The sequence below is a fragment of the Artibeus jamaicensis genome, unplaced genomic scaffold (assembly GCF_021234435.1).
Source record: "Artibeus jamaicensis isolate MK-2021 breed Jamaican fruit bat unplaced genomic scaffold, CSHL_Jam_final scaffold_916, whole genome shotgun sequence".
Taxonomy (NCBI): Eukaryota; Metazoa; Chordata; class Mammalia; order Chiroptera; family Phyllostomidae; genus Artibeus; species Artibeus jamaicensis.
In genome coordinates, this window is record NW_026522059.1 from 11,222,178 (window position 1) to 11,237,964 (window position 15,787).

General features: G+C 44.5%; 1 protein-coding gene and 1 non-coding gene across 2 annotated transcripts in view; both read right to left on the reverse strand.

Moving 5' to 3' along the window:
* Positions 1 to 14,711, reverse strand: part of TBC1D31 (TBC1 domain family member 31) — a 48,603-nt gene extending 33,892 nt beyond the window's left edge. Inside the window, exons 1-4 of the mRNA XM_037166750.2 lie at positions 14,469 to 14,711; positions 10,394 to 10,540; positions 6,629 to 6,744; positions 3,353 to 3,531 (exon numbers count right to left, since the gene is read on the reverse strand). Of these exons, the coding sequence (XP_037022645.2) occupies positions 3,353 to 3,531; positions 6,629 to 6,744; positions 10,394 to 10,540; positions 14,469 to 14,545 (519 nt within the window). The 5' untranslated portion in view covers positions 14,546 to 14,711. The remainder of the gene's footprint in view (positions 1 to 3,352; positions 3,532 to 6,628; positions 6,745 to 10,393; positions 10,541 to 14,468) is intronic.
* LOC119064859 (U6 spliceosomal RNA) lies at positions 13,479 to 13,585 on the reverse strand. Its single transcript, XR_005085497.2, has one exon. It is a non-coding gene; the product is annotated as a U6 spliceosomal RNA (small nuclear RNA).
* Positions 14,712 to 15,787: the final 1,076 nt, after the last annotated feature.

The window sequence follows — 15,787 nt, forward strand, 5'->3', positions numbered from 1 at the left end:
GGAAGGAAGGAAGGAAGGAAGGAAGGAAGGAAGGAAGGAAGGAAGGAAGGAAGGAAGGAAGGAGGGAAGGAAGGAAGAGCAGGAAAGAAATGAAAGAAACCAGTACCCGAAGGACAAAAATACCACGGCCCAGTTTCTCAACACAAATCCCCTCAAATAGCTTGAGACATTTCACACGGTCAATCCTCAGTTACATCTCTAGCTATTTATTTTTGATTCCCATCTAGAAGCGCCTCCTTAACTAGGTTATTTATTGTACCACTTTATATTTGAACATATTTTGTCATTGTCTCTACTGATGTGTCTTTACAAACTTTATTATTATTTTTTAAGTGTATGCTTGTGTCTGTGTTGGAGAGGACTGGGCCTCCATGAGGAGAAGGCAGAACACTTGAGGAATCTGCGGCCTCTCGCTCCAGTCCCTGGTTTGTCAGGTCCCCTCATGCTATTACTAGTGTCAGAAGGAAACCTGTTTTCTCGTGGAACGATACATTCTTTGGGGATGAAGTGTTCAGTGTCTTTTAACCCTGGACTGGAGTGTCTCTTAACTATGCAGAAGCCAATACGGACAGTACCACTGTAACGAGACAGCAGCCAGAATGACTCTGACCAGGGAGGTCAACTCCATGGTCTTTTCCCACTACTGCAAAAATAGTGGGTCCATGAGGAACTTCCACGAAACCCCTCTGCAACCTCGACTTCAACTTGTGTTACATCACCCAGCCTATTACACACGTACAGTTAAGAAGTGATTCTAATAGTTAACGAGAGGACTACAAAAGTTTCAGGGGACTGTAAGGCACAATTTTAACAAAAGTTGCGGGTTGTTATCACAAAGTTTGTTTTTCTCACACACACACATCATAATGTCTCTTTTTTCAATAATAAACGGCTAAAAAAAATCCCCCATAATACACACAATATATAATGCATCATGGCACATGCTGGTTACATTTAAAAGGTCTACTCAGGATAAGAGTTAATAAGATACACTAAAAATGCTCTCTCAACTACTGCCCTGGCCCCACCCAGCTCCTCGCTTTCGTCCTTGGCTCACTTTGTCAGAGACAACCTCTGGTAGATCCTTTCCGGAAGATTCTGGAAGGCATTTACAATATGAAGGTCACACAGAAGGAATTTGCAAGGACTATGTTATGATCAATAATAAATGCATTAAAACATGGTTCCAAAACCAGTGTCAAAAAAAGTGACTTACGATTTTTATTATAACGGGCAGTGTTTTTCTGGAAAAGTAATGAAGTTTATTCCTACTGGGGGAAGCAAAAGCATAACAGCTGATGAGCGCCGACTGCTATTTCAGGGGAGTAGCCGTGACAGATGACTGCCTACCTGATTATTCATGACTGGATCCGTGATTTTAATTGCCAGATTTCTATGATTATAAAATTGTTCCTAATGAATCACGCCACTATTTAGATAGTGTCATCTCTTGACAAACATAAAAAGCTTAGAAAAAAACTTTAAAAGCACTAACAAAAACATAAGGGGGAGAGTGTTGTCTTTTCTTATAAAATATGAAAATTCTACGCTTTCCAAATCCAGTTTCTTTGAAAGATTTTATTTATTCATTTTAGAAAGAGGGGAACCGAGGGAAAAAGGGAGAGGAACCCGGATGCAGCAGAGACTCACAAACCCCCGACTGGGGACCTGGCCCGCAGCCCAGGCATGTGTCCTGACTGGGAGTCAAGAGGGAGAAAAACATCTTTTATGCCCCAGGTGGGGATTGAACCCACAACCTAGGCATGTGCCCTGACTGGGGATTGCGCCGGTGACTGTTTGCTTTGTGGGTTGACACCAAACCAACCGAAGCGCACCTGCCAGGGCTCGGCTGCTGTAAGTTAGAACAATCTACTTGTGCGCTACTGCAGGCTGCCTGTGCATGTCTTCATGTGATTCCATTGTCTTATCACTAACATCTGAGTCCCGTTTTTTAAACTAAAACGTCTTCACGGTCAGAGCAAGGTTAGAATTGGCATCTCTCCGGCGTACACTAATTTTAATTTCAGGGCAAAAAGAACAAACGGTTTTGTGTCAGTGTTTCGTAACTGTTTCCATTGTGGGTTCAACTCCCGATGCTCTCTTCTTTAGAACTTAAAATTCAATTCAAGTCCTAGAGCAATTAAAGAAACAACCTACTACGACATTTGGCTTAGATCCCCGATGAATATGTTGGCTACAACTTTGGTCTTTTTTTTAATGATCAGAGGAAAACTAAAGAACCCTGGGATTTCCATGGAGACGACAAAATAAATTTTGGGCTGACAGGCAGTGCTAGCTACTCATGTTAATAACCAAGAAATTAAAAGAAATACTACATGTATAACAGAACCTGAAGCAAAATAATTAACCACATGGGAACTGAGACAATCCTGAGAACAGTATTTAGCTAATCAAATAGAAAAGAATGAAACCTTAAAAGCAAAAGGAATGGAATTTTAAAAAAAGTGATGGATGTATAAAATAGAATACTGTTCAGCAATAAAGAAGAACAAACTACTAATACACACCACAAAATGAATAAATCTCAAAAACATTAAGCTGAATGAAAAAGCTTTATACACGCCCTTCACGACTGTGTGGAGTTCAGAAGAGGCAGAACTAATCCCGGCTGGAAGCGCTTCCCTGGGAGGGGAGGGGTCCACCGGAGCCTTCTGGGCAGATGGTAATGGCAGGTCTGCACAGGTTCCAACGGCGTATGTGGTTGTCGAAACGTAGCAAACGAATGTGTAACTTTGTGCATTTCACCATGTGTGCGTGCATGTATGTATGTGTGTGTATACATACAAGACATCAAAACATACTGCACCCCAGTCAATGGAAGGGTAGATATTCACAGGCAAGTATACGGACACCTGCAATTTACTCGAAAATGAAACACAAGACGAGCTAGTGAACACAGGCACAGCACACAAGGGCGAGTCTAGCACAGGAAGACGTCAGCGACAGAATCTAGGTGGCGGTGTCCGTGTGCTCCCTGTGACAGCCTTACCCCTCGGTTGTGCATTTGCCATTTTTCAAAACAAAATGTGGGGAACAGTTAAAAACTCAAACAAAACCAATCAGTTAAATAAAAACTACCAAACTTGCTGAAGCTGAAGTTACATGCTACAATAATAGTTAAAAAAGTAAGAAGCTCGGTGAGTTACAAGCCGTAGCCACGGGCAACAGCTTCCGTTCTCTAGGCCGCGTTGCTCTGCTTGTTGCTGAGCGACAAGCACACTGGTATGTGGGACAAAGAGCGTCACCACCCTTAAATCATCTACAAATCCTGCTGGCCAAGAAACTGGCCTGAGAGGCCCAATAGGCCAAGACGTCCCCCGGCCCCACTGACCTTCTGTATGCCCACAGACTGGAGGATATTCAGCTTTCTCTTCCTCTGAAAGGTGTCCAAGTCCCAGAGCTGTGCCGTGTCAGACGAAGTGGTGATGGCGTACCTCCCCGAGGCGTGCACGGAGATCGAAGACACTGCCGACTCGTGTCCTCTCATCCAGCTAACCAGCTCCTTGGTGACTGGGTAAAAAGTAAAACGGTCACACGGGCACAACCCTATGTATCATCCGAGAACTAGTTCAGCTGATGGCCAGGAATTATGAGGCACCCCGTCAACATCTACAGTGATGGAAGCCTGTGTCTAGTTAATGAAATGCACTATGGGACACGTTGGTACCACGTGTGTGGATCACGGAGCTGTGAGGAGATGAGGCCGAACCAGGGTCTAAGGGCAGCCTTCAGTGTGTGCCTGGGACCCTGGGCTTTGTCTCGTGAGGGACACTCTCAGATGGAGAGCACCCACCGGGCCGGTGTTTTAGGAAGCGCATTTTGAGGTACAGTGTGGATCTACTGGAGAGCAGGAAGAGGTCAGACAGGTGACTGATTCATTCATTGCTGCAATGACCGGGGAAGGAGGGAAGGAAGGTCTAAACTAAGATGTGGCAATTCAGAAAGAACAAACTCAAGACATAAAAAGGAGAAAAATCAAAGGACTTGGTGACCAAACGGCTGTGAGGAGACACTGTTGATCACAGAGGAGATCAACATTAATTAATGTTAATACCATTAATTAACATGAGAAATACACAGGGAGGACCACTTTTAGCAGTGTGGGAAGAATGGGATAATGCACTGGACTTTTAAATTGATTCGGAGGTACACACATGTGCACGCATGTGTGTGTGACATACCAGCAGAGAACACCCATGATTAGAAAAAATACCCCAAACTATTTATGATAATATCACTGGGTAATAAAATCGTAATAAAATCGTAAGTGATCTTTATTTTCTCTTTTCATTTTCTGCGTTCCCAAGTTTTCTATGGTAGGCATATTTTAATCAGATTTGTTTTTTCCTCTAGAAAGACGGAACTGAGGAAAACAGAAAGCTAGATGTAAATCTGGGAAACATTAGGATACAAAGTAGGTCAAACTAAGACAGCGGAGCAGATAAACCCTTAGGGAGAAGGCTGTGGTTTCCAAACACCAGTCTAAAAAGTCTGGCACTAGTTAACGGTGAATTTTTCCACTGCTCTTCAGTCAAATGAGAAAAATAAGAATAACTAGTTTTTTATAAAGCTACATTTAAAGTACTACTTTATAATCTAGCATTATATCCTTCTAAATTTACATTAAAAAAATCCCTTGTTTTATGACGTTATGTTTTTTCCAGTGTCCATTAGAAAAATAAAAGTTGACAACCTATGCGGGATCTTCTATTTCTTCTTTCTAATGGGGTCAGAACCCCGAAAGCCTGGGAAGCACTAAAAGAGGCAGGAGAGAGACCACAATGGAGGCTGTGAGAAAGGCAGGAGGGGAACTACGGCGGTTAAGCTCGTCCACAGTGTTGGATGCTACTGAAAAACAGAAGGAAAGTATACGGAGGACTTGAGCCATCAAAGTTACTCAAGACCCTGGAGACAGAAGTCTCAGTAGCATGGAGAGCGGGGGGCGAGAGTCAGAATCCACTGATGGAAGCTGCGAAGATGCAGGATTCGGCAGTGAAGACGGGTGGGGGGGTGGGTATTTGGGGAGGTAGAGGCAGTGCCTCAGGGGCTTCTATCAGTAAGAAGAGACTATAAAACGATGGCACTAAGAGAGAAGAACAGAGTGGAACCTGGGGAAAGCAGTCACAGATGAGCACAGAGACTCAGCTTTTCAGAATTTCTGTGACAGCAGTGCTTGTCACCCCAAAAACTGGGAGCAGTTTGACGTCCATCAATAGGTACCAGGTTAATAATTCTGGGAGGGCAAACGTCCACAGATTAGAATATTTGGCAGTGATGTGGAGTATACTGAATGAATTTCTGAGGTAAGAAAATGATTGCACAGAACAGTATAGATGGTGAGGCTGTTTGTTAGAAGGTGAAGAGGGTTCTGCATGAACACAGGCTGGAAAGAGGGGTCTCTGTCACAGAGACACTGGCCAAAGCACGACCACTTTCCCTCAGGCACGTACAGCGGTGACTCAGAGCAGGGACGCGGCAGCTGGGCCACCAGATTAGGTCCCTGGTCCCTCTGCTTAGACACCATGGCACCTGGGTCAAGTTACCTCTCTGCTTCAGTTTCCTCATCTGAAATATGGGGATATTAAGTACCCATATCCACAGGTTATTATGATGGTTAAAATGAACATACTACTGTTATAGTTTACATACATTTTTCTAAATATTGTAACACATCGATTAATAACAAGAAAAATATAGTTGATAGGTTACTTTAGTAACAAGAAAAAAATAGAGTTGATAGACCTTTTTTCTTATTAACAGGTTCAATTAATAGAACTCTACACTCTATAAAAAATATATGATATAAAATACAATAGGTTATACATCAAGAGTATTATTCTTGGCCTTCAGAGATGTATGGTCTTTGTCCAGGCTCTTGGGAGGTAACCTCTCAAGCCCCGGGGTCTCCCCAGTGGTAGCAGTGTCCCTGTTACTCGGGGCAGGTCCCTCAGGCAGCAGCACCGGGTTTACACCAAGGAGAGCTCCTCGGGGTGGGGGCTGGCCGTGCCAGAGAGATGGACTGCGTGAGTGATTGGAAAGCTGGGGCTTTGGGTCACTGACATCAGCCTGACCTCCACAGAGAGGAGGCAAGGATGGAGGAAGCTGTGTTCAAGCAGGTGGGCAATAAGGCAATCAATCATGCCGACACCACGAAGCCCCGATGAAAACTCTGGACGTCAAGCTTAGGTGGATTTCGTGGTTTGGCAATGCGCAGTGAGGATGGCCACACACCGATGCTGAGAGGGTAATGCATCCTCGAGGACAATGGAACCTTCTGAGAGTCTACTCTATGTCTCTTCCTTTGGTTCTAATTTCTATCCTTTTGCTACATTAAAACTAAAACCACAAGCATAGTGCTTTTCCGAGTTCTGCGGGTCATCCTAGTGAATTATCAAACTAGAGGTTGGCTGTGGGGAACCTTGAACATGCAGCCAGCTGGCCCCACGGGAGGATGGCCGCGGGGCCCCTGAGCTTGTGGCTCATGTCGGGCCCCCGAGTGCTGTCTTTTGGGGACCGCTCCCGCAGCCAGTACAGACTGTCACACTGTTGGCCGCACTTCAGTCTCTATTCTACTCTGCTTGAAAAGACAACTAAGAGGACTTCTTACCTGTATCGAAACATTTAATAGAATAATCAGCTAACGCCACAAGGAATTCAGACTTCCTGTGAAGATTAAAGGCCAGCGCTGTGCAGGCTTGTGCTGTTCGCTGAACAAGATTGAACCTATTAAGAGATGATTGCATTAGTATCAGAAATTCTTCCAATAACCATAAATTTTAGGTGGGAGGAGTCCTTAGAGATGGAGAAAATGAAAGCCGGAGAATGAGTTCCCATCCTGGCAGACTAGAAATGGATGATAAACAGTGCTAAATGCCACGTAAAGGAGCTTGGATTTTACTTGCACAGAACGGGCAGCCAGCAGAACTATGACTGGGCGTGTCTTTCGGAAGATGACCCAGCAGCAATGGCACATGGAGAGAGGGACGAGGAAGAGGAGGTCACTAAGAAAGCTCCCAGTGAATCTCAACCAGAGCTACGAGCATAGAATGAAGAGGACGAACAGGAGAGGCGCCAGAAGCCAAGTGGAGAGAGGCTGAGACCCATCTCACAGGGGCGAAGCGGCAGCCAGCAGGAATTCTCCACGTCAAGGGAAGAAGGCAGGTCTCATCGGACTCTTGTGGTGACTAATACTATGCAATGACTAAAGGAAATAATATATATTAAGTGCTCAGCAGAGTTCTTGGCACATAACTAGAGTTTAATTTACAAAAAATAAACATTTAGGCTTGGGCAAAAGATGAACAAGTTTGGGGATGGGAAAAAGAAAGTCTGATTTTAAACATGTTGAATTTAAGGCCCTTGCAAAACACCTAGAGCTATATCGTCCCAAAGAAATAGGGTGTGGGCCGTATTGTAATTTAAAATTTCCTAGGAGCCATGTTGAAAAAGTAAAAAGAAACAGGCCAAATGAATCTTAACAATATAGTTTACTTAATTCAATACATTGAAATATTTCAACATTTAATTGGAATATTCATGAGATATTTTACATTTTTTTCCAGACTACATCTTAAAAACCCAGGCTGTACTCGACACTCCCAGCACATCTGTATTGGACCAGCCGCCTTTCCAGGGCTCAGAGCTCCAGGCAGCCGTGGCCACCACCCTGGACAGCAACCCAGAAGCCATGCAGTGGCCGTAGGAGAAGATCTGCGTCAACAGTGTGCACGTGCAGCTGAATGATGCCTGAGGCTTGGTGGTGACAGGCTCATCAAAGAGAATACCTGAGACACGGAAGGAAGGTGGCCAAGGGCAGACCCCAAAGTATTGCGACAACAAAGAGGCAGACACTGGAAGAAGTGTCAGCGAAGCAAGGGAAAAAATAAACAGAGAGGAAGAAAAATCAAGAAAACACTGTATCCGGAAGCATAAGAAGAAAACTTCAGGACGGAGAGGAGGCGTTTGTATTTAATACCAGGGGAACTCAGGAAGACTTTGAGGAAACCCAGTGTAGTGATTTTAGAATCACACGGGCCTGATTACAAAGTCTCATCTCCGCCACTTATTCCTCACTCAGCTGTAAATATTTATAGAGAGAAAAGGGACAGTGGACAAAACAAAAGAGAGGACCTCATATCCCAGGGGTGGCGACAGAAGACAGATTGGCACTGGAAGAAATTAGGATCACCCATTGTTATGCATAAAGTGACACAGAGGTACGGATGGTGAACTTACAGATATATTTGAGGTTGCGGCTGGGGAGAAGGAAGGGAAGCTTGAAGGTGGCAGTGAGAATAAGGGTAGGAAACTGATAAAGGTTAGACACCCTCAGAGGACGATGGGAGGGGTAAATAACAGCGAGGCAAATGCAGCGCCAAGCACCACTGACGATGAAGTTCATGGCTGCAGTCTATCAACAGTTATTATTGCACTTAGCAGTGGGAGCACAGGGGAGGCCGTTGTATTGATTCAAGACCGGGAATTGGCAGGATAGGTTAGGCAAGGGTAAAGGGTGGGAGAATTGTGACCATCACGTTTTTGGTAAAGAGCAGAAACATGACTAACAGATTTCTACCTGGTAAACTACAGATAAATAAGTTACACAAGAACTCTTCCTGAGCTTTTTGGGAATGTTACTGAGATCACGTTCCCTACAAACAAGGACATTCTCCTGCAGAGTCTACAATACAACCATTGGAATCAGAAAATTATGTTTCACATCACCGCCAACTAACCCTCAGACCCTACTGTCTCAATAGTGTCCTTTACAGAGCAAGGGTCAGCTGAGGTTCATCATGGCTTTCCTGGACATGGGGCTAGTCTCCGTCAGTCCCAAACAGATCTTCAGTCTTTCCACAAGTTTTATGACCTTGACCCTGTGAAGATTACAGGCCAGTCTTATTCAAACACAAAGCCCTTAGTTGACCTCTGTCTGCTGATTTGACCGATTAGATTCAGGTTCCTTGTCCTGGGCAGGAGTGTCACAGAGGTGACACTGTTGGCTTTTTCCTGCATCCTCTCAGGTGGCACGGTTTTGAGCTGTCCCACTACCGGATAATTTAACTTTAATCATGCGATAAGGTGGTGTTTGCCAGGCTTCTCCACAGTAAAATTACCTTTTCTCCTCTGCAATTAATAAATATTTTGAGGGAGGTACTTTCTGACCATGTAACTATCGTTCTCATTAAACTGTTTGTTGACTGCAGCACAGATGTCGGCATTTCCATTCCATGCGGTGGGCTACGCGTCATTACTACCATTATTTATTTTGGTACTCACGTTGTCTACAGTCTGGCCGGGGGGAGCTTCTTCAAGCTGACATTTATGTCCTTGTGAAGCATCCCCACTATTTTCTGTACAATTCCCTGGCTGGTGACAAAAATGTCCCAGGCTCAACCTGTACTTTCCCTGCCCCCATCCTGGAAGTGGCCGTTTCTGCAAGAACCCCCGACTGCTTTCAGCACAGAGTGGTGCTTGGTAAAGAAGACCCGGGCACTGAGTATGTGTGTGGCTAAGAGGGAGAGAGGGCGCTTGCTCCCAGGTCCTGTGAGTGGACAAAGCTGGGAAATACATGTTTCCGTGACTCACTCACTTGCTCCTACACACACCTACATGTACTTCTATGTCTGTCTACTTATATACAAAACCAGAGTTTGCTCAGCTACATCCAGTTGCAGTCTAGTCCCGCAGGCTCATTCTAGTTTCTTCACTTTCCATATCTGTGACTCCCCTTCCCACAGTTAGAAGCGCGGTCCCCAGGATCCTCAGTATATTTACTCATTTGGCCCAGGGCCCCGTCTTTCCCACAGTTGCCCCAACCCCCCATGCAGATGCCTTCTGACTCTCAGGTGCGGGGGGGGGGGGGCGCGCGGGGGACGCAGGCCTCCTCCCACCCATCCCCCTTCATGGATGCCTCCAGTGATGTCTCACCTCACTGCTTTTGTACTAAGTTGTTCAGCAGAGGAAGAAAAGGGGAAGAAGAGGAAGAGTAAGGACCAGTTCTTTGAGATTCATCTTAGATCGAGTATTCTGACAACAACATACGAAGACACTGCGCTCTTTTGAAGTTGCCTAATGAAGGACCAGGCAGTAAATGACAAATTAGCAATAATAAATTTTTTAATTTAAGGAAAACAAACCACAAGAGATACTGTTAAAACCAGAAATTTAATTCTCTAAAAAAAATCTAACTGTATTATCTTTCTATCTTTTCCTACTTTTCCTTCCATCAGCATTTATGACAGTGTTTTACAAGGTGCCTGAACTTTAGTAAGAATTTAATAAATCTTTCTGAATGAGTAAATAGTAGCAGATACTAAAAGTCAGTGAATTAGTAACATTAAATAAGGGAAATATCCAAAGTATCACCCACCTATTTCCGGACAAGTCGAAAACATAGATATTTCCTTGATGGTCCCCAGCGATTAAGCAATCACCTGAGCTATCAAAAGCCACATTCAAAAATCGCAAAACTTTGGGAAGGTAATCAGAAGTGGTGTGAATGATATTCACTATAATTCTGTAAAACAAACAAACAAACAAATGCACATTCAATTCAATGTCAGGCATCACTTGTTATGAAATACATGGCTTCCCTAATCTTGAAGTTTTTTGCCTGCCCATCTTTCTCTCCTATTGCTGCTCTTCGGAAATCCTACAACGATGTCTGAAAACAGTCCAGAAAGGTATTCATTACCCAAGTAGCTGTTCACTTCTTCAAATCCCTGACAGGTCACTGTATGTCAGATACTGAACAAGCCAGGAACCTTGGGGAATCGACAGACATGGGTCCTGCCCTCGTGGGACCTACAGTTCACTGGTACAGACGCAGTTATGAAACAGACACACACAGGAACATATTTATGAATTGCGACGAAGTCACAGACCACAATAGGATATAAGAGAATTCATTTTTGACTTCAATTGTTGCATTACGCAAAAGACACACGCTGAAAACAATGATGTGATTAGTGAAGAGTACTGAGTTTTATATAAATCACAAGCCACCATATGTAAAGAAAATTTTCATTCGGTATTCCAATGTTAAGGTGTCCTAATGAGAGTTTGTTTCAAAGTGAAGGTGCCCTTGAGTTCTATTTGCAGCTATATTTGCCTAAAGTTACTTTTTTTGAGGAACATCATGTATAACAGCTCTACTGAAAAGAAAGCTGTTATAAAACTTACAGCATAAAATAACTAACTCCTTAAAATAAGATATGTGTGTATACTGGGTCTTTAACCAGAATAACCTATTCTTTATTGCAACAATAGTTTTCAAATAATGATAATTTTTATCTTAGTTGACTTTTTAAGAATTTTTGAATTTTAATATTAGAAACATCTGCTTTCTACATGATCACTTCATTAAAAATACTAAATTAAGTATTCTTACACTAAAAATACTAGAAAAACTGAATTAAGTGTGTCAAATGTTTTGTGTAGTCTATCTAAACGGGACTGTTCAGGCTCACCGGTTGCAACGGCAAAATTCTCACAGTGCTCACTTTTCTCTAGTCCCGGACCGAGAGCCTTGGTCTGCCCTACTTCGATCAGACCCCTGAACCTTCTCCTTAGCCCTGTGCGTGCACGTCTTTGTAAAGTCTAGTTTCAGCAGGAATCCTGCTCAGTCAGGTTAGTGAGAACGCCCTGCCTTCTGTACCTGATCACCCTGATGTGTGATCTCCCTCCCCACTCTCTGCCCCCAGGTGACTTTTATCACCTGGACTGTCTTCAGCAAGAATCCTGTGGGGTCAGTTTAGCCAGAACCCCTCACCCCGAGGCTTTCTCTTGTTAATTTTCCATCCCCTTGTCCATAAATTCCCACCTGCCCAGGCTGGATTCAGAATTAAGTCCAGTTCTACACTGAGGTCTTGTCCAGCATGGCAATCAATAGTCTTGCATAAAATCTATTTTTGACCACTTAACTATCCAGCTCTGTTTTTTTCTGATATCCTCAGAGAGGGAACGGATAAATGTATTGAAATGACAATAACATCAAAATGTTCTCTGGCAAATAAACTCAGAGCAAATGACTTTTCCCTCCAGTCTTTTCTTGTATAATTTTTTTACGTATTTGGATTATAAAATTACATGATCATTGTTGGAAATAAGGAAATTACAGGAAAACACTAATATATAAATGAAATTGATTACAACCCTACCATCTAGATTATCACAATTAATAGCAACATTCTGCCCTTCTGATTTTTCATATCAATCACTATACTAATATTTATTTTACAAAAACTGCCTCAATTGCTCACAGGATGCCTGACAAGGGTTCCTGAGTCCTTACATAGACTAAAAACATCAAATATTTACTCAACGTGAGAATGCATGAGACTCTCTTAGAGTCTTCACAATACCCTATGACAACTTTGACAGGTGTGATCATCTTCGCTTACAGTCTTAGGGATTAACTTGGTCACAGAGCTAGTGAGTGGACATTACTTTAACTGAAGTCCCTCTGACTCCACAGTCAGCGCTCCTCGCTCTGTAACAAACAAAAGGAAAGCGGGAAGAAGCAAATAAGGACACGCCCACATGGACTTGTTTCTTTCATTTCTGGAATCTTGCATGCATATCTAGGTGTTTTATTACAGCAAAAGAGAGAATTATTTTGGGTTGGCAATAACATTTAGAATATTTACGCATCAGAAGTAAGAGTGGTATTTACATAAACTCCAAATGTGAAAACGCCCTACTAAAGAATCCCAACTCTGAACAAAAAATGTTTTCTGTGGAGTTGAAGGGTCAGTGGCACAGACAGGGCTGAGGGCACCAGAAACCACGCAAGCTGCCGGCATGTGGACTAACATCATGTCTGGACAGGTAGACTTGACACTTGAAGTCTGCTGATTTGGCCTGGCTGCTGTGGCTCAGTGGACTGAGCATCGATCGATTGGCCTGTGAACCTAAAGGTCATGCATTCCATTCCCCTCAGGGCACATGCCTAGGTTCCAGGCTGCGGGCATGCAAATGGATGTTTCTTTCACACATCACATCATTGTTTCCCTCTTTCCCTCCCTTCCCCTCTCTCTAAAAAATTAAATAAATAAGATCTTAAAAAAGAATCTGATGATTTGTAGAAGAGCAACCAAAGAATCAACAGAAGAATTACAAGAACAAGAAACACACTGAAACACGAACTCAAGTGACGAAGCCAAGTCCAGGAAACCCTAGGGAGTTAGAAGCAGTAAAGTCAACCTGTGTGCAGCAACTGGAACCCAGATGGCATCGCTCTGGTGCAACAGCTTCCATTAAAATCACACGGGAGAGGCTGATATCCAGGGAACGGAAGGGAAAGGAGGGCTGGGGAGGGAGGGACAAATGGGCAGGGCACAGAGGATTTGGGGGGCGGTGGAAATATTTTGTATGGTATCACCACGGTGGATTCATGTCATTATAATTTGTTCAAACCCACAGAATGTATACAACACCCAGAGTCAATCCTCATGTAAACCGTGGACTTTGGATGATCACAACATGTCATCCTTGCGCAGGGACCATGCTAATCTTCTCTGTATCGTTCCAATTTTAGTATATGTGCTGCCGAAGCGAGCACACGACATGTCAATGTAGGGTTCATCCGCTGCAACAAATGTTCCACTCTGGAGGGGGATATTGATATTGGTGAGGCTATGCATTTGCGGGTACAGGAGGTATATGGGAAATCTGTGTAAATTCCCCATACGAATTGGCCATGATCCTAAATTGTCCTTTTAAAAAAAAGTCTATTAAAAAAAGCAGCAGCAGCAGCAGTGCTGGCCTTACTAGGTTGTCCTGCATTGCAGGACATAGATCCTGCACCACTACCCCTAAACAAGCTGAAATGTAAACTTTCAAGAACTGGAAGTTTGTTTAATTCCATTACTGTCTCCCGGCGCTTAGTAGCTTAGCACGTTGTAGATGGTCAACAAATAGTTGACCAATGCTTGCCGGCCTGAATGCAGACAAGGACTGAAGGATGGATTAACTGCGACATTTGGAAGGGGTGGAAGTGCACTCACTGTTCTTTCCTCTCGCGGTCTTTTTCAGCTGCAACAGCTAAACAATATTTACCGAGCACCTACTATGTGCCAGGAATGCTGTAGGGATGCCATGATGGTTAAGGCAGGCAGAGCTCTGGCACTCACTAGGAGCATAAATTCTCCTACATGTTTCTGAGGACCACCTGTGTCATGCTCCATGCTAATCCTGGTCAAACCCCTGCTCCTGGGCAGTGAAGGGTCTCCAAGGATCAGGCTGCCCGTATTTCCTGAAGTCACGCAAGCCAGGGATCACGAGCAGATTAGGGCCAGAACCCGAACCTCTACCCGACGCCCCGCATCCCTTCCAGCGATCCTCTCCAACAGCCCCTGGAAAGCCTCTCCAAAGACGCAGACGCGCTGCTCGCCTGCCGTGTCCACCCCCTTGCACAGCCCGCGCCCTCCTGCCACGGCCTTTACCCTTCCCGAGTGGCCGGGGATGGTTTGCGGTGCCATATCTTGCCGCTTTCCTTATTGCCCAGGTCTGTGCTTTGCATCTCGATGCCCACTACGGCAGCCACCAGCCAGGTGACAACTGTCCAGTGCTTTCCCGGTAGGCCCCGCGCTCCCGCCCGGGAAATTTGACCGCTGGTCCGCGAAGGCCAGGATCTTCTTCCGACTGTACCAACACGCGGAGGACGCCAACCTTTGTATTTACGACCAATCAGAAGGCGGTTCCCTCCCAAACTCCCCAGCCAGGCACTCCCTCCCGCTTTGGACGGTGGAATCGGCCAACGACCTTTCAGACTCCGCCCCTTTCCAAAGTCCGCCCCGCGGGAACCAAAGCCTTTTGGGAACCGTAGTTTTCTGCAGGTGGGACGTGGGTGCGAGATTAGGCTCGGGAATTCTGCATTCTGGAGTCCCCGCGGAGTTTTAGGCTCCCAGTGGAGGCAATAAAAGTGATTTTCTCCAGTGGTCCCTGCGGTCCATTCTACACTGCGTTTAGGGATTAAGGGGTTGTAGAGACAACCAACAGAGAAGCAAGGACTCAAATACGGGTAATCGAAGTGTTCCTTTTATAGAACATTTGGGCGCAAAAGAACATCTGTGGAATCCACTTTTGCCCTTTTCACCATCATCATGATTATCTTTTTCAGTCCCTGATCTAATAGGAGGCTCCGATATTATGGTGTCCAGCCCCCAGCGATGCACCAGAAAGGCAATGTCATCATCAACCAGTAGCATTGCCCTCACTTCTTTTTAAAAAATTATATTTCAATTCCTGTTGATTTTTGCAGCCAGAAGTTTGTGGGGGCTTATCCTACTGGCACTGGAACCCTGGTCTGGGAGGCCAGGTGTGGGGTTGGGACTCCTTGCTCCCAAGATGTCCCTCCTGAATTTTTATCCACCACACACACCAGGATGTGGGACCAGCCTGTTCCCCGTCTCTGCCCCTCCTGCTAGTCTAGATGAATATGTTCTCTTTAATTCCATAGTTGCTGTCAGACTTCCATTCAACTTGATTTCTGATGGTTCTGAGTGATGGCTGTTCCATATTTTAGTTGTAATTTTGTTGCGGTTGTGTGAGGACTCAAGCTGTGTTTGCCTATACTGCCCTCTTGACTGGAAGTCTTGCTCTCACTTCTTTTTTGTAAGAATTCACTAAGCACTTCAGTAATGCTTACTGGGTATCAAACACCTTTCTAAGTGTTCTACCAATATTAACTCACTTAATTCACTTACTCTTCAGAGCAAACCTACTGTGTTGGTAGTACTGTCATTTCCATCTTCAGTGGCCC